At 44.6% G+C, this 25,688-nt stretch overlaps 1 protein-coding gene across 6 annotated transcripts in view; it reads left to right on the forward strand.

Moving 5' to 3' along the window:
• The window catches only part of LOC106587071 (kinesin-like protein KIFC3), a 79,166-nt gene that overhangs the window by 25,077 nt on the left and 28,401 nt on the right, over positions 1 to 25,688 (forward strand). Inside the window, exon 1 of one of the 6 annotated variants that reach the window (XM_014174980.2) lies at positions 1,979 to 3,608. The exons of 1 other annotated variant lie outside the window; for it this stretch is intronic. In XM_014174980.2, coding sequence (XP_014030455.1) covers positions 3,228 to 3,608 — 381 coding nt within the window. In that variant the 5' untranslated portion in view covers positions 1,979 to 3,227. Of the gene's footprint in view, positions 1 to 1,978; positions 3,609 to 8,016; positions 8,258 to 21,468; positions 21,764 to 25,688 lie in introns of those variants that run through there. 4 more of the 6 variants (XM_014174982.2, XM_014174983.2, XM_014174985.2 and 1 more) reach the window with 4 other exon arrangements.

Here is a 25,688-nt window from a genome sequence, read left to right on the forward strand (position 1 = left end):
CTTTCACGGTCTCTCTTTCACACACATTCTCAAATACTTCTAGGCCAAACAAAATGTTTGTTGACTTCCTGGTTGACTCTCTAACACCACACTATGTGTCCCACTGTAATTGTTTTGACTTGTCTCTGTAATGTAGGCTGAGATTATGGTTCTTTAATTTTATTTTATTTAACCTTTATTTAACTAGGCAAGTCAGTTAAGAAATTCTTATTTACAATGACAGTCTAGGAACAGTGGGTTAACTGCCTTGTTCAGGGGCAGAACGACAGATTTTTACCTTGTCAGCTCGGGGATTCAATCTAGCAACCTTTCGGTTACTGGCCCAACACTCTAACCACTAGGCTACCTGCTGCCCAAACCACCGGAACCACTATAACACTGGAAACCACTAATGCACTACTACCAAACCACTAATACACTGGAAACAAATCTGATCACTCCACCCCTGCCTTATCAGGTTTATGGTTTGATTCAAAATGATCAGCCACTTAATCTGCTATTGAACCTCAGACCGTGTTTACTAGTCTCTCTCTGTGGCCTTTCCTTACTCTGTTGGTTGTAAGGGTTTACTGTGTGTGGAGTAGAAAGGTCTATTCTATACTGCCCGACGGTACAGGTCTTAAGTGGTGGTGAAATTCTTAACCAATCTGTTTTTGTTAATCAGGTCACTTCATGTGGTTGCTCAGCTGGCCTGCCACGTGCCATGTATTGTCATGGGTCGCTGAAAGTGCCATTTTGAGTCCCACGAGAGGGCTGGTAATTTGAGCCAAAAGGGTGTGGGTAGATTGTGTTACCCAAATGGTCTGCTGGAACACATTTTGGCATAATATTTGGTCTAATTCCTATTTGGTCGAGGAGAATGGGTCGGTCTAGCAATCCAGAAGTTGTGAGTTTGCGTCAGGGACAACTAACATTTTAGCAAACCCTTATTCTGAATTTAACCCTATTCAGCTAACCTGCAATGTACATTTCCCTGACATTTGTCCTTTTAGTTCCCCTAACCACCGACATAAATTCTCCCCATAATCCTCCTTTGTTATGGTGCAATAAGCAACCTTGTCTCAGAGAAAGACGTATAATGTGACCTAACATAAAATATCATACTAAATGGAGTGTAACGGATTTACAAACAGAAAAATGATTACCCTGAGACCACGATGACTTGGTGGGTCACTGGTCTGAGCAGTTTGGGATTCATTCAGTCATAGTGTCTTATTCATTGTGTGTAGTAGCTCATCCTAGCCAGCCTCCTTTCTGGAGTCCCCTCCCCAAGTGTGTGTGTGCCCTGTCCCTTCCCGTCCCCTTCGTTAGGATCCTAAAAGTGACCACTCAAGCGGAGGACTTCACCTTTGGCCCCATAGGACCAAGTTAGGCTAGAGAATCACTCCATGTTTACAGTATGCCACAGAACAATGAACCAGAACTGTGAATGAACAGGACCGCTGGGCACAAAGTGACCTCGCTGACTGCCGTGGACCGCGCATCACGATTCAACCGCCGTGATCGACACTGTCAGTTCCCATTGTGGCCTGGTTCCATAGCAGCACGGTTGTCATGGCGTTACCGTGCAGGGTTGTCACGTACCAGGAAGACGGTCAGGCATACAGGACACCAACTAACGAGGTCGCCCCCTCAGAGCCCAGAGATCAGTTTGAATTTATATGGTGGAACTCCTAACGGACGCAGGTGGGAAGCTTTTAAAAAAAAAAAAAAAAAGTACTCTTTCCGCACTCCGCGTTGGTTTTGCTTTTTACATCCATCCATATCAATAGTGTATTATGTGTTACATCACCAGCGCACGGCCGGCTCTGTCCCATTCCAGTGCTTATCCCGCAGCGACAGATGGACAGAACACCGGAAGGGAGGGTGAGAGCGAGAGTGGATGAAGATACTTTCTTTCTCTCTCTCTTTCTGGAGAGTTGCAGAACAGCACATGATAGGACCGTGAACTCTGTGCATGAGTGGAGCGGGAGATGGGAGAGCGACTGAACAAATGAAGGGGTGTAGATATCGCCCCTCTCTCTGTCCAGGGACTTTTCAGGGAGGACTGGACAGTCCCCCGGCTGTCCGCAGCAGGAAGAGGGAAAGGGGAGAGGCATTACTTTGGACCTGTTAATCATTTAATGAGAATCTTCTTTACACCATCCTGGACTGGACTGTAAACACATAAATTAGCAGGGCAGAGGAGGATGAATCAACGTCCGAGACATTCCTACACTGTTCGAAGTTTGCGACGGTTTAGGGTGTGTGTGCGTGCGTGTGTGTTTTAGTGCGTGTGTGAGAACGTTGAGTGAGTTATCTGCTTGGGTGTAGATTTAATATCTACTAGTTTCTGTGTATGGTTGATGGACGAGGTGTGTGGCTGTAGTTACCTGGAGGTACTTGGAGGTACCTGGAGGTACTTAGCCAGCCGTCTGCTCCTAGAGGTTTGGGTTACCTGAGCTCCACCGGCTTGGCAGCGGGACAGCAATCACCTTTACTACAGGACAGAGTCCAAAACCTTATTGTTGTTCTGAGGAACTGTAAAGGTGGTGTGTTTGGTGTGTGTAGTTCTGTGGAAGTGTAGTCTCAGAGTGGGAGGGACTAGTAGAGGCACAGGGACAGAGGTGACACAGGTGAGATATAAAAGCAGGTGTGTGTGACCGTGTGTATCTGAGGATCACACTCACTCCTCTCTCGTCCGTCTGCGTCTGCTGACCAGAGAACAGACTTGGGGATTATCGGACAGTTGATGAGCTTTAGGGCACTGCTATTGTCCAGGGGATCAACACACACAGAAGAGAAAGTGAGACTCCCTACTGGAACCGTTCTCGCCCTCTAAAGAGTACCAGCGTTGTATTGTGGTGAATGCCCTAAAAGAGGAGAGTAGACTGGATATTTGTAGTCTTTTTGTCTTTGAACTTGGCTACAGTACAGACACTACAGTACAGGATAGAACTTTGGAACTGTTTTCGTTGTGGATACACTTGTTGCCATCTCTCGCACTCAGTCTTCAGCTCTCCAACTGATGACAACTATGCAAGGACTCGGACCACAGCAGATACGCTTGGAGCTCTGACTGCCATTCACACCTAGACCTCAACAATGGAACCCCTCCATAACAGCTTATAAGCTATCATAACAACCTGTGGAACTTCAACAGTTCCTGTCCCATTCAAACAAGGTGTTCATTGTTTGGGGGAGAACGGATCGAACCAACCTGCCAGTCTCCACGGACGGACAGGATCATGTACGTGCTGTGCACCCTGGTGGTACTGAGTATCCACAGCCTCTTTAAGAGCCGACACAAGGCCCTGGAGCCCGGCGACAAAGAGGCTAGAGATGGGGCCACGCTGCCTAGGGACAAGACCCCTCCAGTAGGGGAGGGAGGCAGGTCAAGGGACCTCAGTCTTGGAGGGGTTGTGGGGCCAAGGGAGAAGGAGAGAGGAATGACTGTAGCCCTCTCTCAGGATAAGAGGCAGAGGGCTCCTGCTGTAGACAGGAAGGCTGCAGGCTGCAACTTCACAGACAAACAAAGAGGTGACGGGGAGCTGCGCTGCAGCCAGGGCAGGCTGGGATGCGAAGAAGGCAGCCTGGAGAATGTGCCGGACAGCAGAAAACGATTGCAGGTGAGAGGAGGGGAAGATGGGGATAGAGGGTGTTTGAGAAAAGAGCAGAGAGGGAGGGCATGCTAAACAGAACGGGAGGGAGGGAGGGGAGAGCAGTGTACCCAGATGTCCAAACCAGCATGTAGGCACAGGTATGTTTATGAGACTGGCATGGGATTACAGACACAGATAAGGCACCAATCTAATTAATGAAGTACCAATCATAAATATTGTGGTACAGAAGTCCAAGGTTTGGGGCCTCCCGAGTGGCACAGTGATCTCAGGCACTGCATCTTAGTGCTTGAGGCGTCACTACAGACCCGGGCCCAATCCAGGGCTGTGTCGCAGCCAGCCACAACCGGGAGACCCATGAGACTGAGCACAATTGGCCCAGCGTTGTCCGGGTTAAGGGAGGGTTTGACCGGCTGGGATGTCCTTGTCCCACCGCGCTCTAGCGACTCCTGTGGCGGGCCGGGCGCATGCACGCTGACACGGTCGCTAGTTATACAGTGTTTCCTCCAACACATTGGTGCGGCTGGCTTCCGGATTAAGCGAGCATTGTGTCAAGAAGCAGTGCAGCTTGGCGGGGTCATATTTCAGAGGATACATGGCTCTTGACCTTCGCCTCTCCCGAGTCCATGTGGGAGTTGCAGCACCAATTGGATATCATGAAATTGGGCAAAAATAAAAAAGATTATGTTGAAATCCTTTTTAATGAGAAGCAGCACCATGTTGGTTTAGTATTTAAGTAATTATGTGTTTGTGTGACCAAGTTGGAGAGATAATCTAAGCGCTGCTCCAACAGTCAACCTTTCTGGGCTATTGATGGAATGTGTGTGGTTGTTTATGGACCTTGGTAGTTCACCATTGATTACCTTGAGGTTCACATTAGTGAGGAATGTGATGACCGTAGCCCATTCCTACCTCCCTACCGCTCTCTTGGGTTTGTATAGCCAAATAGATTTTCCTGTTCTCCATCTCTCTCCTTTTCTCTCCCTCGATCCCTTCCTCTCCCTTATTCTTTAAAAGTGTTTTCCCCCTCCTGTCTTTCTTATTTTCACCCCTCTCCCCCCAAGCCCAGTCAAATCCCCTCCTAACCTGCTGACTATATATCTATTGGTGGTATGAGAAATGAGTAATGGCAGAATGCGTGCTGATGCTAAAGTGGGCCGGAGTGTCCATGCATTCCGGGGAAACGGATTCAGATCATCGTTTATGTAACCATGTTAATCTGAGGACAGCATCACTCTCTCTGCTCTGTGTGTTTGGGGTAAAGTGGGCTTTAATCCCTCACAATGCTGTAATTCTGGCTGTGCGTTTTCATACATTTCTGCATTTCCTGCACTCATTTGAAATAATTTCCACACTGCCACGTAGGTCTGCACGATATGGGCAAACAATCTGATTTGACTTGCCATTTAGAGAAAAACACTAAGGTGAACTGTTGGGCTGCCTCGCTTCTAGCTATTAGGAAACTTTGCAGACAAGCATTTCGCTTACACCCGCAATAACATCTGCTAAACACGTGTATGTGACCAATAAAATCTAATTTGATGCCCTGCATTGACCTTGCAGTGTCTCGTGGTCGAGGAACAACAAATGTGCTCCTTTAGTGACAGGGCAGGGTTAGGTCTGTGTAAAAGCAGCATGTAGAGAGAGAGCGGAGAGGGATGACTCAAGAAGCGAAGTAAACTGTAAAGATGGACATTACATACGGCGTATCACATTTAACAAACCAAACATTTTAAATACGTTATAGAAGGTAAAGTAAAAACACAATACTGTGCATCAATACTGGTATATTGTAAAATACTGTATACTGCCCAGCCCTACCTTTACTTCACCCACCCATTCTCTCTCAACCCTAACCCCATTCCTCCTGGTCATAGGGAGGGCCCTCTCACTGAATCACCCTCCTTTGACATTTGTCCCTGTAAATCCATAAACAACGCTTTGGTTACACAACTAAGACTTTGAGGGAACGCTAAGGTATTTCTATTAAGTAACATCAGAGGGAGCATGGTCACTGTGCAGGCATCTGATGTCCTCTACATTCAACATCTGCCACATGATTAATTAGTAAAGGACAAACTACACCAGGAACTTGATAGTGTTATGATAACGCTAGAATAATTCCCTGGAGATGTTGTGTTCATGTTTTACCGTTGTGCTCTCGTGGCTCATGAAGCCGGGGTACCTGAGCCAGGGTGTAGTGTGTTTCATTTCTAATTCCCTGAGGAACAGTGACTACCCTGAGAACACCTTCTGTGTGTGTCTGCTAGTTTCTCTGTATATACAGTTGAAGTCAGAAGTTTACATACACCTTAGCCAAATACATTTCAACTCAGTTTTTCACAATTCCTGACATTTAATCCTAGTAGAAATTCCCTGTTTTAGGTCAGTTAGGATCACCACTTTATTTTAAGAATGTGAAATGTCAGAATAATAGTAGAGAATTATTTATTTCAGCTTTTATTTCCTTCATCACATTCCCAGTGGGTCAGAAGTTCACATACACTCAATTAGTATTTGGTAGCATTACCTTTAAATTGTTTAACTTGGGTCAAACGTTTTGGGTAGCCTTCCACAAGCTTCCCACAATAAGTTGGGTGAATTTTGGCTCATTCCTCCTGACAGAGGTGGTGTAACTGAGTCAGGTTTGTAGACCTCCTTGCTCGTACATGCTTTTTCAGTTCTGCCCACAAATATTCTATAGGATTGAGGTCAGGGCTTTGTGATGGCCACTCCAATACCTTGACTTTGTTGTCCTTAAGCCATTTTGCCACAGCTTTGAAAGTATGCTTGGGGGTCATTGTCCATTTGGAAGACCCATTTGCGACCAAGCTTTAAACTTCCTGACTGATGTCTTGAGATGTTGCTTCAATATATCCACATCATTTTCCTACCTCATGATGCCATCTATTTTGTGAAGTGCACCAGTCCCTCCTGCAGCAAAGCACCACCACAACATGATGCTGCCACCCCCGTGCTTCACGGTTGGTGTTCTTCGGCTTGCAGGCCACCCCCTTTATCCTCCAAACATAACGATGGTCATTATGGCCAAACAGTTCTATTTTTGTTTCATCAGACCAGAGGACATTTCTCCAAAAAGTACGATCTTTGTCCCCATGTGCAGTTACAAACTGTAGTCTGGCTTTTTTATGGCGGTTTTGTAGCAGTGGCTTTTTCCTTGCTGAGCGGTCTTTCAGGTTATGTCAATATAGGACTCGTTTTACTGTGGATATAGAAACTTTCCGTTTCCTCCAGCATCTTCACAAGGTCCTTTGCTGTTGTTCTGGGATTGATTTGCACATTTCGCACCAAGGTACGTTCATCTCTAGGAGACAGAACGCGTCTCCTTCCTGAGCGGTATGACGGCTGCGTGGTCCCATGGTGTTTATACTTGCGTACTATTGTTTGTACAGATGAACGTGGTACCTTCAGGCGTTTGGAAATTGCTCCCAAGGATGAACCAGACTTGTGGAAGTCTACAATTGTTTTTCTGAGGTCTTGGCTGAATTCTTTTGATTTTTCCCATGATGTCAAGTAAAGAGGCACTGAGTTTGAAGGTAGGCCCTGAAATACATCCACAGGTACACCTCCAATTCACTCAAATTATTTCAATTAGCCTATCAGAAGCTTCTAAAGCCATGACATAATTTTCTGGAGTTTTCCAAGCTGTTTAAAGGCACAGTCAACTTAGTGTATGTAAACTTCTGACCCACTGGAATTGTGATACAGTGAAATAATCTGTCTGTAAACAATTGTTGTAAAAATGACTTGTCTAATGCACAAAGTAGATGTCCTAACCGACTTGCCAAAACTATTGTTTGTTAACAAGAAATTTGTGGAGTGGTTGAACAATGAGTTTTAATGACTCCAACCTAAGTGTATGTAAACTTCCAACTTTAACTGTATACACACACACACACACACACACCAGCCTTTATCTCAGTTTCCCTCAGTATGAATATTCACACAGACCTGGCCCAGAACTCCATTACCCAGCAGCCTCTAGTGAGTGGAGAGGGGCTCTGGCTTGGGTGCTAGTGAATTGTCAGTGAAGCAGCTCTCACACGGTGTGATTTACCGTACTACTTGTTTGGATGAATATATATTTGAGCAGAGGCAGCCATAGGATACCATATGTTCTTTGTGTGTGCATATTGCAGTGTATACTTTTATGTGTACTGTATGGTTTAGGAACAAGTGTATGTCTTGTTACAAGAGCTATTTTGCCTTTTACGTAATCAAGGATGTGTGGAGACAGGGTTTCATAAATGCGTATTTGCACACAGACAGTTCTCTGTTACATATTGCAAGCAGGGGGAGGAGAGCTGAGAAGAGCCACGCTTCATTTGTGGCTAAAATATTTATTCCTCCACTGCGGAGGAGCGAGCGATTTTAAAAGGGAGGGAGGGGACTGGAGGGGGAAAGAATGAGGGTGACTACAGGAGGGATATGATGCTGGCTCCAATTCTGCTGTTACTAAGGAACAGCGAGAGAGTGCAGAGTGTGTGTGTGTGTTAGAGAAGGGGGGCTGGCTGGCTGGTGACAGTGAGCCGTGGGGGTGTGTTGATTGGCGAGTGTGTGCGTGTGTTTCCGCCACGTAAAGATGGTCTCTACAGCGATGCAGGGATGATCAGGACACAGAGACTGCAGGGAGGGAGGTGAGTATCCCCTACTGATTTTAAGATTAAGAAAAAGGAATGGGGGGTGAGAAATGGAGAGCGGGGGGAAGAGGTTAGATGGAGATAAATAACAAGGGATAGAATAACTGCAGGAGAAGGAGAGAAAGGGCTGTTATAGTGTTGTTTCCCTGTTGTTGACTGACTGTCCCCGTATGGTAGGATTCTCTCTTTTTCCCTTTGTCTTTGTTAAGGTTTTACCAATATCTAGTAATCCCAGTCTATATGATGTCGTGCTGATGAATTCATCTCAACCTTATTCTGATGCATTGGGTTTTATTCAGATTCATGTCTGTGGTGTGTGTTGGTAGTAAAAACAGCCCTGAACCTCCCAGACCTGTGTGATTTTGAGCATACAGTTTCTGACACTTGACGCATGGTGGCTGAGCTGAGCTACCACTGAATGATTTGACCCAGTTTAGTGGGAGGAGGAGGAGGGAGAGGGGGATGAGCGCAGAAGACAGAGGGGGGAATTGAACCCTGTGAGTAAGGGTTCTGTGATGTGCTCATTATAACAGGAAGCAGATTCCTTCTGTCAGAGTCCTGCGCTCGCTCTGTCTGGCATGCTATGTCTCTCCTTTCTGGCATGCGATGTCTCTCCTGTCTGGCATGCTATGTCTCTCCTGTCTGGCATGCTATGTCTCTCCTGTCTGGCATGCTATGTCTCTCCTGTCTGGCATGCTATGTCTCTCCTGTCTGGCATGCTATGTCTATCCTGTCTGGCATGCTATGTCTATCCTGTCTGGCATGCTATGTCTATCCTGTCTGTCTATCCTTTCTGTCTCTGGCTATGTCTATCTCCTTGTCCACTAGCAGCATTTTAGCTTCAGGCTGTTATGTGCTAGCTATCTAGTCTGTGTTTTATAAATGTGCAATGAGCATAAAAATACACATTTGATATGAGGAATTGGCGACTCGTACTCATTCTGAGAAAGAAACACGCATCTTCTTATCCAGGTAGGCCACTTGATTTCATCATCTAAACAAAGTGAACAGGCTATGTTGTTCAAACGGTTGGAGATGGACAGGAGGGTGTATTCATAGCAGTTCAACTGCTCTACCTTGTTAGCAAGCAAATAGATTAGCTGGCTACTCACAAGCATGTGGGCTTGTGCTTGAGAGAGAGCGTTTGAGATCTACAGAATGTTAAAGGAAATTCCACCCAAAAACGATCTATTGGTATGCGTTTCATTAGTCCATTGTTGATATAGTCCCAAAATGTTTGGCATGTCAGCAATCAAGTTTTCAAGACTACAGCCAATACGATGCAGTTTCTTGAAAACTTGATTGCTGACATGCAAAACATTTTGGGACTACATCAGTGGACTAATGAAACAAATACCAAAAGACAGTTTTTGGGTGGAGTTTTCCTTAAATTTTCTATAATGCCTGCTATAAGCAGTGGTCACTAGCTGGCACTGCAACAAAGTCATAAAATCAGATTTTAAACCTAACCTTAACCCTAACCACACTGCTATCCCTAATGCGTAACGCTAACCTTAAACTAAAGGGATACTTTTGGAAGTTGGCAATGCCCTTTATCTACTTCTCCAGAGTCAGATGAACCAGTGGATGCCATTTTTATGCTGTACCTCTGCGTGCAATTTGAAGGAAGTTGCTAACTAGTGTTAGTGCATTTGCTAACTAGCGTTAGCGCAATGACTGGATGTCTATGAGTAACTGCTAGGATGCTAGTAGATACCGTAGACTTCTAGTCATTGCGCTAAATCTAGTTAGCATTGGCTTGCAAAATTACCTCCAACTTCCTTCATACTGAATGCAGAGACATACAAATGGTATCCATGAGTTATTCTGACTCTGAGGAAGTAGATAAAGGGCTTCATTGCCAAAATCCCAAAGTATCCCTTTAAGATTAAAAAGCACATTTTCGTTTTCATTACTTTTTACAATATAGCCAGTTTTGACTTTGCAACTGGCCTATCCAAGGGGAAATCACTCAGTTCTGCCTCCAGGACAAGACTCATAACAATAAAAGTCAACCTACTCGTCATTAGTGCATTGTGCATGGTTCTGGTTAAATTTGTAACAAAAAGGTCATTTTCATAGACTTGAAAGCCGGATCAGTGACTATTGCAAAAAAGCAGGTTAAACTATATTGATAAAATAATTAAATTACATTATTACTTATGATTGTGGAAGGCTTATATTTAGCCTAGGTATAATTTTACAAACCCTGATTAGATTATTCCTGACTGTTTGAAATGCAGTGTATTGACCTTGATATATATATATATATATTAGTTTAACCTGCTTTTTTGCAATAATCACTGATCCGGCTTTCAAGTCTATGAAAATGACCTTTTTGTTTGTCTCATCGTGTGGCGAGGACTTTCAGTGTAACACAGCTACAGATCCATGCCCTGTCTGAGCAGGCTCTACCTGGGAACCATAAAGTCGTTTATTGGAACATTCCTGACCAAGGGGGTAAGGTTTTGAGTTATGAAGTTTGAGTTTTAATAACATCAAAACACATTTTATTGAACTCACTGTCCTCTAAGGGGAGCGTTAACAGACGAATGTATGAGGACTGAGTTGTAGTGCTCCCAGGCTTTGTATCACTAACAAAGAGCTCTTTAATTTACCAGCCTATAACATACATTATTTAAAACAGACAGGGCTATAGGGACTAGGAAGTCTCTGACAGGACAGTTCCAACAGACACAAAGACACACATGCACAAGCTTCCTGTGGTCAGGCAGTCTGTCACTGTCTAGCTCCTACTGTACAGTCAGATGGCCTGAAGCCCCCCTTGAAGAAGGGCTTGTTGATATGGCCTAAAAATCATCTTTTTTTATGTATGGCCAATTCACTTACACTGCTCAAAAAAATAAAGGGAACACTTAAACAACACAATGTAACTCCAAGTCAATCACACTTCTGTGAAATCAAACTGTCCACTTAGGAAGCAACACTGATTGACAATACATTTCACATGCTGTTGTGCAAATGGAATAGACAACAGGTGGAAATTATAGGCAATAAGCAAGACACCCCCAATAAAGGAGTGGTTCAGCAGGTGGTGACCACAGACCACTTTTCAGTTCCTATGCTTCCTGGCTGATGTTTTGGTCACTTGAATGCTGGCGGTGCTTTCACTCTAGTGGTAGCATGAGACGGAGTCTACAACCCACACAAGTGGCTCAGGTAGTGCAGCTCATCCAGGATGGCACATCAATGCGAGCTGTGGCAAGAAGGTTTGCTGTGTCTGTCAGCGTAGTGTCCAGAGTATGGAGGCGCTACCAGGAGACAGGCCAGTACATCAGGAGACGTGGAGGAGGCCGTAGGAGGGCAACAACCCAGCAGCAGGACCGCTACCTCCTCCTTTGTGCAAGGAGGAGCAGGAGGAGCACTGCCAGAGCCCTGCAAAATGACCTCCAGCAGGCCACAAATATGCATGTGTCTGCTCAAACGGTCAGAAACAGACTCCATGAGGGTGGTATGAGGGCCCGACGTCCACAGATGGGGGTTGTGCTTACAGCCCAAAACCGTGCAGGACGTTTGGCATTTGCCAGAGAACACCAAGATTGGCAAATTCGTCACTGGCGCCCTGTGCTCTGCACAGATGAAGCAGGTTCACACTGAGCACGTGACGACGTGACAGAGTCTGGAGACACCGTGGAGAATGTTCTGCTGCCTGCAACATCCTCCAGCATGACCGGTTTGGCGGTGGGTCAGTCATTGTGTGGGGTGGCATTTCTTTGGGGGGCCGCACAGCCCTCCATGTGCTCGCCAGAGGTAGCCTGACTGCCATTAGGTACCGAGATGAGATCCTCAGACCCCTTGTGAGACCATATGCTGGTGCGGTTGGCCCTGGGTTCCTCCTAATGCAAGACAATGCTAGACCTCATGTGGCTGGAGTGTGTCAGCAGTTCCTGCAAAAGGAAGGCATTGATGCTATGGACTGGCCCGCCCGTTCCCCAGACCTGAATCCAATTGAGCACATCTGGGACATCATGTCTCGCTCCATCCACCAACGCCACGTTGCACCACAGACTGTCCAGGAGTTGGCAGATGCTTTAGTCCAGGTCTGGGAGGAGATCCCTCAGGAGACCATCCGCCACCTCATCAGGAGCATGCCCAGGTGTTGTAGAGAGGTCATACAGGCACGTGGAGGCCACACACACTACTGAGCCTCATTTTTACTTGTTTTAAGGACATTACATCAAAGTTGGATCAGCCTGTAGTGTGGTTTTCCACTTTAGTTTTGAGTGTGACTCCAAATCCAGACATCCATGGGTTGATAAATTGGATTTCCATTGATTATTTTTGTGTGATTTTGTTGTCAGCACATTCAACTATGTAAAGAAAAAAGTATTTAATAAGATTATTTCTTTCATTCAGCTCTAGGATGTGTTGTTTAAGTGTTCCTTTTATTTTTTTGACTCGTCAGTGAAGACCCCTTTTTGCCAGTCCTGTCTGGTCCAGAGACAGTGGGTTTGTGCCCATAGGCGACGTTGTTGCCGGTGATGTCTGGTGAGGACCTGCCTTACAACAGGCCTACAAGCCCTCAGTCCAGCCTCTCTCAGCCTATTGCGGACAGTCTGAGCACTGGTGGAGGGATTGTGCGTTCCTGGTGTCTCGGGCAATTGTTGCTGCCATCCTGTACCTGTCCCGCAGGTGTGATGTTCGGATGTACCGATCCTGTGCAGGTGTTGTTACACGTTGTCTGCCACTGCGAGGACGATCAACTGTCCATCCTGTATCCCTTTAACGCTGTCTTAGGCGTCTCACAGTATGGACATTATAATTTATTGCCCTGGCCACATCTGCAGTCCTCATGCCTCCTTGCAGCATGTCTAAGGCACATTCACGCAGATGACCAGGGACCCTAGGCATCTTTCTTTTCTGTAGAAAGGTCTCTTTTTAGTGTCCAAAGTTTTCATAACTGTGACCTTAATTGCCTACTGTCTGTAAGCTGTTAGTGTCTTAATGACCGTTCCACAGGTGCATGTTCATTCGTTTTTTATGGTTCATTGAACAAGCATGGGAAACAGTGTTTAAACACTTCAATGAAGATCTGTGAAGTTAATTCGTAAAAATCCAAATATCGTTGAAAGGGTCCTGAAAAAGGGACATTTCTTTTTTTGCTGAGTTTGTTATTTATTTATTTATATATATATCACACGCACACACACACACACAGTTGAAGTTGGAAGCTTACATACACTTAGGTTGGAGTCATTAAAACTCGTTTTTCAACCACTCCACAAATTTCTTGTTAACAAACTATAGTTTTGGCAAGTCGGTTAGGACATCTACTTTGTGCATGACACAAGTGATTTTTTTCCAACAATTGTTTACAGACCGGTTATTAAACTTTATAATTCACTTTATCACAATTCCAATGGGTCAGAAGTTTACATACACTAAGTTGACTGTGCCTTTAATCAGCTTGGAATATTACAGAAAATGATGTCTTGACTTTAGAAGCTTCTGATAGGCTAATTGACATAATCTGAGTCAATTGGGGGTGTACCTGTGGATGTATTTCAAGGCCTACCTTCAAACTCAGTGCCTCTTTGCTTGACATCATGGGAAAATCAAAAGAATTCAGCCAAGACCTCAGAAAAACATTTGCGGACCTCCACAAGTCTGGTTCATCCTTGGGAGCAATTTCCAAATGCCTGAAGGTACCACATTCATCTGTACAAGCAATAGTACGCAAGTATAAACACCATGCAGCCGTCATACCGCTCAAGAAGGAGACGCGTTCTGTCTCCTAGAGATTAACGTACTTTGGTGCGAAAAGTGCGAATCAATCCCAGAACAACAGCAAAGGACCTTGTGAAGATGCTAGAGGAAACGGGTGCAAAAGTATCTACAGTGGGGGACAAAAGTATTTAGTCAGCCACCAATTGTGCAAGTTCTCCCACTTAACAAGATGAGAGAGGCCTGTAATTTTCATCATAGGTACACGTCAACAATGACAGACAAAATGAGAAGAAAAAAAATCCAGAAAATCACATTGTAGGATTTTTTATGAATTTATTAGCAAATTATGGTGGAAAATAATATTTGCTCAATAACAAAAGTTTATCTCAATACTTTGCTATATACCCTTTGTTGGCAATGACACAGGTCAAAGGTTTTCTGTAAGTCTTCACACACTGTTGCTGGTATTTTGGCCCATTCCTCCATGCAGATCTCCTCTAGAGCAGTGACGTTTTGGGGCTGTCGCTGGGCAACACGGACTTTCAACTCCATCCAAAGATTTTCTATGGGGTTGAGATCTGGAGACTGGCTAGGCCACTCCAGGACCTTGAAATGCTTCTTACGAAGCCACTCCTTCGTTGCCCGGGCGGTGTGTTTGGGATCATTGTCATGCTGAAAGACCCAGCCACATTTCATCTTCAATGCCCTTGCTGATGGAAGGAGGTTTTCACTCAAAATCTCACGATACATGGCCCCATTCATTCTTTCCTTTACACGGATCAGTCGTTCTGGTCCCTTTGCAGAAAAACAGCCCCAAAGCATGATGTTTCCACCCCCATGCTTCACAGTAGGTATGTTGTTCTTTGGATGCAACTCAGCATTCTTTGTCCTCCAAACACGACGAGTTGAGTTTTTACCAAAAAGTTATATTTTGGTTTCATCTGACCATATGACATTCTCCCAATCCTCTTCTGGATCATCCAAATGCTCTCTAGCAAACTTCAGACGGGCCTGGACATGTACTGGCTTAAGCAGGGGGACACGTCTGGCACTGCAGGATTTGAGTCCCTGGCGGCGTAGTGTGTTACTGATGGTAGGCTTTGTTACTTTGGTCCCAGCTCTCTGCAGGTCATTCACTAGGTCCCCCCGTGTGGTTCTGGGATTTTTGCTCACCATTCTTGTGATCATTTTGACCCCACGGGGTGAGATCTTGCGTGGAGCCCCAGATCGAGGGAGATTATCAGTGGTCTTGTATGTCCTAATAATTGCTCCCACAGTTGATTTCTTCAAACCAAGCTGCTTACCTATTGCAGATTCAGTCTTCCCAGCCTGGTGCAGGTCTACAATTTTGTTTCGGGTGTCCTATGTCAGCTCTTTGGTCTTGGCCATTAGTGTAGTTTGGAATGTTACTGTTTGAGGTTGTGGACAGCTGTCTTTTATACTGATAACAAGTTCAAACAGGTGCCATTAATACAGGTAACGAGTGGAGGACAGAGTAGCCTCTTAAAGAAGAAGTTACAGGTCTGTGAGAGACAGAAATCTTGCTTGTTTGTAGGTGACCAAATACTTATTTTCCACCATAATTTGCAAATAAATTCATTAAAAATCCTAAAATGTGATTTTCTAGAATTTTATTTCTCATTTTGTCTGTCATTGTTGACGTGTACCTATGATGAAAATTACAGGCCTCTCTCATCTTTTTAAGTGGGAGAACTTGCACAATTGGTGGCTGACTAAATACTTTTTTCCCCCACTGTATATCCAAAGTAAAACAAGTCCTATATCGACATAACCTGAAAGGCCAGACAAGGAAGAAGCCACTGCTCCAAAACCACCATAAAAAAGCCAAACTACGGTTTTCAACTGCACATGGGACTAAGATCGTACTTTTTGGAGAAATGTCCTCTGGTCTAATGAAACAAAAATGGAACTGTTTGGCCATAATGACCATTGTTATGTTTGGAGGAAAAAGGGGGACGCTTGCAAGCCGAAGAACACCATCCCAACCGTGAAGCACAGGGGTGGCAGCATCATGTTGTGTGGGTGCTTTGCTACAGGAGGGACTGGTGCACTTCACAAAATAGATGGCATCATGAGGTAGGAAAATTATGTGGATATATTGAAGCAACATCTCAAGACATCAGTCAGGAAGTTTAAAGCTTGGTCGCAAATGGGTCTTCCAAATGGACAATGACCCCAAGCATACTTCCAAAGTTGTGGCAAAATGGCTTAAGGACAACAAAGTCAAGGTATTGGAGTGGCCATCACAATGCCCTGACCTAAATCCTATAGAAAATTCACCTGACATATTGTGGGAAACTTGTGGAAGGCTACCCAAAACGTTTGACCCAAGTTAAACAATTTAATGGCAATGCTACCAAATACTAATTGACTGTATGTAAACTTCTGACCCACTGGGAATGTGATGAAAGAAATAAAACCTAAAATAAATCATTCTCTCCACTATTATTCTGACATTTCACATTCTTAAAATAAAGTGGTGATCCTAACTGACCTAAGACGGGGAATTTTTACTAGGATTAAATGTCAGGAATTGTGAAGAACTGAGTTGAAATATATTTGGTTAAGGTGTATGTAAACTTCTGACTTCAACTGTATATACAGAGAAACTAGCAGACACACACAGAAGGTGTTCTCAGGGTAGTCACTGTTCCTTAGGGAATTATAAATGAAACACACTACACCCTGGCTCAGGTACCCCGGCTTCATGAGCCACGAGAGCACAACGGTAAAACATGAACACAACATCTCCAGGGAATTATTCTAGCGTTATCATAACACTATCAAGTTCCTGGTGTAGTTTGTCCTTTACTAATTAATCACTGTGTATGTGTACATACATACATACATACATGCATACATACATACATACAGTGTGGGGGGGGGGAAGTATTATAGTCTATAATTTTAATAGTAGGTTTATTTGAACAGTGAGAGACATAATAACAACAAAAAAATCCAGAAAACCGCATGTCAAAAATGTTATAAAATTATTTGCATTTTAATGAGGGAAATAAGTATTTGACCCCTCTGCAAAACATGACTTAGTACTTGGTGGCAAAACCCTTGTTGGCAATCACAGAGGTCAGACGTTTCTTGTAGTTGGCCACCAGGTTTGCACACGTCTCAGGAGGGATTTTGTCCCACTCCTCTTTGCAGATCTTCTCCAAGTCATTAAGGTTTCGAGGCTGACGTTTGGCAACTCAAACCTTCAGCTCCCTCCACAGATTTTCTATGGGATTAAGGTCTGGAGACTGGCTAGGCCACTCCAGGACCTTAATGTGCTTCTTCTTGAGCCACTCCTTTGTTGCCTTGGCCGTGTGTTTTGGGTCACTGTCATACTGGAATACCCATCCACGACCCATTTTCAATGCCATGGCTGAGGGAAGGATGTTCTCACCCAAGATTTGACGGTACATGGCCCCGTCCATCGTCCCTTTGATGCGGTGAAGTTGTCCTGTCCCCTTAGCAGAAAAACACCAACCAAGGCATAATGTTTCCACCTCCATGTTTGACGGTGGAGATGGTGTTCTTGGGGTCATAGGCAGCATTCCTCCTCCTCCAAACACGGCGAGTTGAGTTGATGCCAAAGAGCTCCATTTTGGTCTCATCTGACCACAACACTTTCACCCATTTGTCGTCTGAATCATTCAGATGTTCATTGGCAAACTTCAGACGGGCATGTATTTGTATTCTTGAGCAGGGGGACCTTGCGGGTGCTGCAGGATTTCAGTCCTTCGCGGCGTAGTGTGTTACCAATTGTTTTCTTGGTGACTATGGTCCCAGCTGCCTTGAGATCATTGACAAGATCCTCCCGTGTAGTTCTGGGCTGATTCCTCACCGTTCTCATGATCATTGCAACTCCACAAGGTTGAGATCTTGCATGGAGCTGCAGGCCGAGGGATATTGACAGTTCTTTTGTGTTTTTTCCATTTGCGAATAATCGCACCAAATGTTGTCACCTTCTCACCAAGCTGCTTGGCGATGGTCTTGTAGCCCATTCCAGCCTTGTGTAGGTCTATAATCTTATCCCTGACATCCTTGGAGAGCTCTTTGGTCTTGGCCATGGTGGAGAGTTTGGAATCTGATTTGATTGATTGCTTCTGTGGACAGGTGTCTTTTTTACAGGTAACAAGCTGCAGTTAGGAGCACTCCCTTTAACCTCTTACATCTAGACGTTCCGCTAGCGGAACACCTGCTCCAATATCCAATGATAGGCGTGGCGCGAATTACAAATTCCTCAAAAATACAAAAACTTCAATTTTTCAAACATATTACTATTTTACAGCATTTTAAAGACAAGACTCTCCTTTATCTAACCACACTGTCCCATTTCAAAAAGGCTTTACAACGAAAGCAAAACATTAGATTATGTCAGCAGAGTACCCAGCCAGAAATAATCAGACACCCATTTTTCAAGCTAGCATATAATGTCACAAAAAACAAAACCACAGCTAAATGCAGCACTAACCTTTGATGATCTTCATCAGATGACAACCCTAGGACATTATGTTATACAATACATGCATGTTTTGTTCAATCAAGTTCATATTTATATCAAAAACCAGCTTTTTACATTAGCATGTAACGTTCAGAACTAGCATACCCCCCGCAAACCTCCGGTGAATTTACTAAATTACTCACGATAAACGTTCACAAAAAACATAATTATTTTAAGAATTATAGATACAGAACTCCTTTGTGCAATCGAGGTGTCCGATTTTAAAATAGCTTTTCGGTGAAAGCACATTTTGCAATATTCTGAGTACATAGCCCGGCATCACAGGGCTAGCTATTTAGACACCCAGCAAGTTTAGCCTTCACCAAACTCCGATTTACTATTAGAAAAGTTTGATTACCTTTGGTGTTCTTCGTCAGAATGCACTCCCAGGACTGCTACTTCAATAACAAATGTTGGTTTGGTTCAAAATAATCCATTGTTATATCCAAATAGCGGCGTTTTGTTCGTGCGTTCAAGACACTATCCAAGGGTGATGAAGGGTCATGCGCATGACGCATTTCGTGACAAAAAAAATCTAAATATTCCATTACCGTACTTCGAAGCATGTCAACCGCTGTTTAAAATCAATTTTTATGCTATTTTTCTCGTAAAAAAGCGATAATATTCCGACCGGGAGTGGTGGTTTTCGTTCAAAGATAAAACATAGATCAACTCGTGCACGAGCCTGAGTCTCACAGTACTGTGACCAGCCACTATCCAAACGCGCTAATGTTTTTCAGCCAGAGCCTGCAAAGCCACGATTCAGCTTTTTGCCGCCTTCTGAGAGCCCATGGGAGACGTAGGAAGTGTCACGTAACAGCAGAGATCCCCTGTATTGGATAGAGATAATCAAGAAGGGCAAGAAATTGTCAGACAGGGCACTTCCTGCATGGAATCTTCTCAGGTTTTGGCCTGCCAAATGAGTTCTGTTATACTCACAGACACCATTCAAACAGTTTTAGAAACTTTGGAGTGTTTTCTATCCAAAGCTAATAATTATATGCATATTCTAGTTTCTGGGCAGGAGTAATAATCAGATTAAATCGGGTATGTTTTTTATCCGGCCGTGAAAATACTGCCCCCTAGCCATAACAGGTTAAGAGTGTGCTCCTAATCTCAGCTCGTTACCTGTATAAAAGACACCTGGGAGCCAGAAATCTTTCTGATTGAGAAGGGGTCAAATTCTTATTTCCCTCATTAAAATGCAAATCAATTTATAACATTTTTGACATGTGTTTTTCTGGATATTTTTGCTGTTATTTTCTCTCACTGTTCAAATAAACCTACCATTAAAATTATAGACTGATCCTTTCTTTGTCAGTGGGCAAACGTACAAAATCAGCAGGGGATCAAATACTTTTTCCCCCCACTGTACGTACATACATACATATATACATACATACATACATACATACATACATTTTATATATAGCTGAGTCTTAACAGGGAGAACTGGGCTAATGAGATTCACATACTGTGGAGAGGAAGAGAGTAGGGAGGGATACTCAGAGGATACACTCAAATGGAAGGAGAGCGATAAGAGGGATGAAAATACTTGAGGGAGGGATATACAAACAGTAAGAGAAGCATGGGGGATGGGGGGAGTCCGATCTTATCCTCTCTGCTTTATGTTAAGCCCTTCCTCTGTACTGTCATCAACTTTTAGAATGCTCTGCTTTAGCAGAGTGAAGCTAAAGTAGGAGGGAGAGTACTGGGTGGGGGGGGGGGGTGCAACTTTAGCTCCTCACAGCTAGCCAGCCCCTCCTGTCCTCCCCCTGTTCCACAACAGTAGTCTCCCACACAAGCACATTGATATCACCCACTGTACTAGAGCTCAATAGTTTATTGCAATATTCCTGGTGCATAGAGGGGACAGGTGATACTATAGAAGGCAGAGTGCCGACAGGAGTGTGTAACCTTATCCTACACACCATGCCTTGTGCTCAAAGAACCATGGAGAGCATGGTAACCTAGAAACCTGTCAGGCGTGTGTGTGTATGTTTCTGTGAGGATAATACCTTGGAAGCAGTAAATAACCAGATTAGCTGAATGACTTTACTCTTTTTATTTCCAGCCCTTTGTGCTCATAACACCCTCTATGGGGCTGGCAGAGAACTGCATTTACCACAAAGGCACCCACAACTCTATACTGTATCGCCTCATGTATCACAAGTTTAGTGTAAAAGTTGCCTTTAACCACAGATCTACACTATATTACACGATATATATTACATTACCTTGCCTCTACCGACTCATTTTCTACTACCTAGGAAAAGCCACAGGGGGTGCCTTATCTCACTGGAGCGTTGTAATAATAATGAGACGGCACAACCGTCTTAGCAAAGTGTCGGGAATTTTAGAGCCTATGAGCTGTGAATTCAGTGTAGAAAGAGTGGAAATGAGGTGATAGAGGGAGGGAAGGAAGCAGAGATCAAAAGGCCACCCACCTTTCTCCTGCAGTCATAGAGGGAGAAACAGCAGGTTGGGGTGGACAAGGGGAGACGAGTGAGGACAAAATCCTTAAAGTGAACACCCCAGTCGGCCTAGAGAGTATGATGACGTCAGTTTTGGATTCCTGCCTAATGCTAAAAGCTAGGATTTGAAGATAGATCCCTGTTGATAGATCTGATCCGAGATCTGTGGTTAGGGACACCTTGAGCCTTCTCCTCAGAGGAAGATGAGGTGTTTATGAAGGAGGCCATCTGTTGTGGGGTTTAAAGGATTATGGGTAAATAAGTGGAGAAGGTAGAGGTTGCCTCTTACCACTGGTCCAGGGTCAGGTATTATTTAATCAGCCTAATGGTTAAGGTTAGGTTGGGGTGTTAAATAACCCGATCTTAGATCGGTGATTAATGGCAACGTCCATTCTGCGTTTGCTGTGTCTTTGTGGGCGGGGCCTAACCCTGCTCATACCGCTAGGAAACTATGGCCTGTCGATACAGATACCGACATCTTTCTATGGATGCCAAGCGTGTGGTCAGGTGGTAGAGTGAGGATGTTATGATGGCCGCCAGGCCTGGGGAAGGGACTGCAGGAGTGTTCAAGTTGCATTATTTCATTTGGAGTTATTTGAAATACATAGGCGTGTGTAAGAGTGATCAAATGGTAGAGTGTGTGTTGTTCAAGCTGTAGAAGGACACCCTCCTTCTACAGCCTGCCACAAGTCTGGCTAAGGGGCAGGCAGGATGATTGGCTGGATGGGATCTCTGATCAACAAACGCTGGCTGGACCGAGATCGAGACAAAGACCACTACTACACACAGGACCGGATTCCCTCCGGAGTCGCACACAGGGTATGGTTTCATTCAGGGACACAGGATCGGTTCTTAGATTATGTATAGACTGAGGGTAAAGTCTGATATACACACTCTACGGGAGGGTAGATGGAGGCCCAGAGTACGGTCCAGTTAATTTGGTGCATCTCCATAGTCTGACCTGAAGACAGGTGACAACAAGTCAATGACAGGTGACAGCAACTCCGTACATTAGGCATTTGCTTTTAGCTGTCCAGTTTCATCACATCAGTGTATGAAGGAAATAAGATAAGGAAAGGAAGATCCATTATACTTGAGATCCATCCATGGGCTCTGGATCCCGGATAGACCCTGTATGGACCAAGGACCGAATTTAGTATAGTACTGTAGCTGTTGTAGCACTTTGTTGAAGAACTCTGGGGACCTTTTTGCGGTAAACCTCTGTTCTAGATATTCTGCTGTAGGAAACAGTACAACATACAAAACATTGATGAACACACACACTTGCTGAATACAGTTCCTTGTGTTCTATGTGGCCAGTACTTTGGGGAACTTCCCACTGTGAGAGATTAGCCTAGCTAATACAGCAGCACTGGACTGGACCTGCTGACCCACCATGTCTCCGACAGAACGGTCAACTCTGGGTCACGGTCAGTACAACCACATACACACAAAGGTTGAACCAGACTGACCACACGATCAGTGGTCACATTCACACATTTCACTCACACAAACTCACCAAACACACAGGTGTGAGTTTTTATGTTTCTGCCTGTTTTTTTTGTGCAAGCATTGCTATATTTGCACACTGGGTACATTCACATGTATTGTATCCCACTCTGTAATTGAATAGAGTCGAGAAATGAATTCATGTGGCGTGTGTATGATGCGGGAGTTTTATGTATACTGTAGTTGAATAGTATTGTATTGCTGTGTGTGTGTGTGTGGTGGTGTAGTGGAATATAGAGTTGAAGAGACAGTTTAGTACTGGGTAATGTGTTTAACTGTTCAATGTAGGCTTTCGTGTCTGTCTGTGTAATGTTGCGTGTGTGCGCGCCTGTCTTGACCCTTACTCTTCTACTGATTGCGTTAATATCAGGGCAGTCTGTATGGGGCTGTGATTGGTCATCACTGTCGGTATAATCTGATTGGTCAATATTGACCAGTTTGAGGTCAGTCCTGTGTAATCTGATTGGCTTGACCCTCGTGCCCCGGCTCAGACCAGGGATCAGGACCAGGGAGAGTCTGGAAGGCAGTGGGATGACTGAATAGGATGAAGTTCTGGCCCATTTGTGGCGGGTAGTGATGAAGCCACCAGAATAGCCTGACAAAGGTTAAATAAAAATATACAGGCATTTCATTGAGACCAATGTCCCGATGTCATTGCCACATACAGTACATACCTGAATGTGCTACTTAACCTCCAACTGTCCAGGGCCCGGTTTCCCGATATCGATGGAACTTAGGTTTACGAGTGTTTCTTTTTAATGATTCATCTTTCCTACAACTTCTGAAGATGTAGCATGCGTTTCCCAAAACACCACGCAGAGAGAACAGTCGCTAAGTGCGTTGTTGGAACATGTGTCGGTACTGATAGGATCAGTGGTGGATTTAGGTATAGGCGACATGGGCGGGCGGCATCTTGCCGGCACAAAACAAAAAAATCGGAATGTGACATTTGCGTGATCGGTTTTCTATCGCTCATTTGCACGTCACGTCAATGATATTTCACCGTGTGGGACTGTGGGTCAATTAACCTTGTCAGAGTGGGCGCCCTGACTCTAGTTTGTGAGCTGGAAAGGTCTCCCACTCAGAAGTACGAGATGGGGAAGGGGGCGGGGGTAGGTTGACCTCAGGTCTCCCCACTGGAAGCCCGAGGTAAGGGGAGCGTGGGGATCTATCAAATCGCGCACCTCTAACTTTTTACAGTACTAATACAATTAGTTGTGGAATTTAGTTTGTGTGTTTCTTGTTTGAAGTGCAATAGTGTAATAATCAGGTTCTTTTCTTTATAAGTGTGTTATTCTATTTGTGTATTTGTGCGATTTAGTTTTATGTTTTTTGTTAGTAATAGTGTAATAATTTGATTCTCTTTTTAATTTGTATTTATATACTACAATTGGTTTATTTGTCTTTTGTTACTTATTTTTGTATATACACTGCTCAAAAAATAAAGGGAACACTTAAACAACACATCCTAGATCTGAATGAAAGAAATAATCTTATTAAATACTTTTTTCTTTACATAGTTGAATGTGCTGACAACAAAATCACACAAAAATAATCAATGGAAATCCAATTTATCAACCCATGGAGGTCTGGATTTGGAGTCACACTCAAAATGGAAAACCACACTACAGGCTGATCCAACTTTGATGTAATGTCCTTAAAATAAGTCAAAATGAGGCTCAGTAGTGTGTGTGGCCTCCACGTGCCTGTATGACCTCCCTACAACGCCTGGGCATGCTCCTGATGAGGTGGCGGAAGGTCTCCTGAGGGATCTCCTCCCAGACCTGGACTAAAGCATCCGCCAACTCCTGGACAGTCTGTGGTGCAACGTGGCGTTGGTGGATGGAGCGAGACATGATGTCCCAGATGTGCTCAATTGGATTCAGGTCTGGGGAACGGGCGGGCCAGTCCATAGCGTCAATGCCTTCCTCTTGCAGGAACTGCTGACACACTCCAGCCACATGAGGTCTAGCATTGTCTTGCATTAGGAGGAACCCAGGGCCAACCACACCAGCATATGGTCTCACAAGGGGTCTGAGGATCTCATCTCGGTACCTAATGGCAGTCAGGCTACCTCTGGCGAGCACATGGAGGGCTGTGCGGCCCCCCCCAAAGAAATGCCACCCCACACCATGACTGACCCACCGCCAAACCGGTCATGCTGGAGGATGTTGCAGGCAGCAGAACGTTTTCCACGGCGTCTCCAGACTCTGTCACGTCTGTCACATGTGCTCAGTGTGAACCTGCTTTCATCTGTGAAGAGCACAGGGCGCCAGTGGCGAATTTGCCAATCTTGGTGTTCTCTGGCAAATGCCAAACGTCCTGCACGGTTTTGGGCTGTAAGCACAACCCCCACCTGTGGACGTCGGGCCCTCATACCACCCTCATGGAGTCTGTTTCTGACCGTTTGAGCAGACACATGCACATTTGTGGCCTGCTGGAGGTCATTTTGCAGGGCTCTGGCAGTGCTCCTCCTTGCACAAAGGCGGAGGTAGCGGTCCTGCTGCTGGGTTGTTGCCCTCCTACGGCCTCCTCCACGTCTCCTGATGTACTGGCCTGTCTCCTGGTAGCGCCTCTATGCTCTGGACACTACGCTGACAGACACAGCAAACCTTCTTGCCACAGCTCGCATTGATGTGCCATCCTGGATGAGCTGCACTACCTGAGCCACTTGTGTGGGTTGTAGACTCCATCTCATGCTACCACTAGAGTGAAAGCACCGCCAGCATTCAAAAGTGACCAAAACATCAGCCAGGAAGCATAGGAACTGAGAAGTGGTCTGTAGTCTCCACCCGCAGAACCACTCCTTTATTGGGGGTGTCTTGCTAATTGCCTATAATTTCCACCTGTTGTCTATTCCATTTGCACAACAGCATGTGAAATTTATTGTCAATCAGTGTTGCTTCCTAAGTGGACAGTTTGATTTCACAGAAGTGTGATTGACTCGGAGTTACATTGTGTTGTTTAAGTGTTCCCTTTATTTTTTGGAGCAGTATATTTTTATATTTATATGGTATTAAATGTTATGATTATTTGTGTTCCAAATGTCTGAATAAAAATTACAGTTAGTGCAGAATGGTGCTTTTTTTTTGGTGGGGGCGCTGAAGGAGGTGTTCGCCCACGGAGCCATACAAGCTAGAACCGCCACTGGATAGGATCGAAAAAAAGGGAGCGCTGCTCTCGGATCAGCTTTCTCCATTCAAATCTTACCTTTAACATGATAATTATTTCACAA

This window comes from Salmo salar, chromosome ssa26 (assembly GCF_905237065.1).
Source record: "Salmo salar chromosome ssa26, Ssal_v3.1, whole genome shotgun sequence".
Classification (NCBI taxonomy): Eukaryota; Metazoa; Chordata; class Actinopteri; order Salmoniformes; family Salmonidae; genus Salmo; species Salmo salar.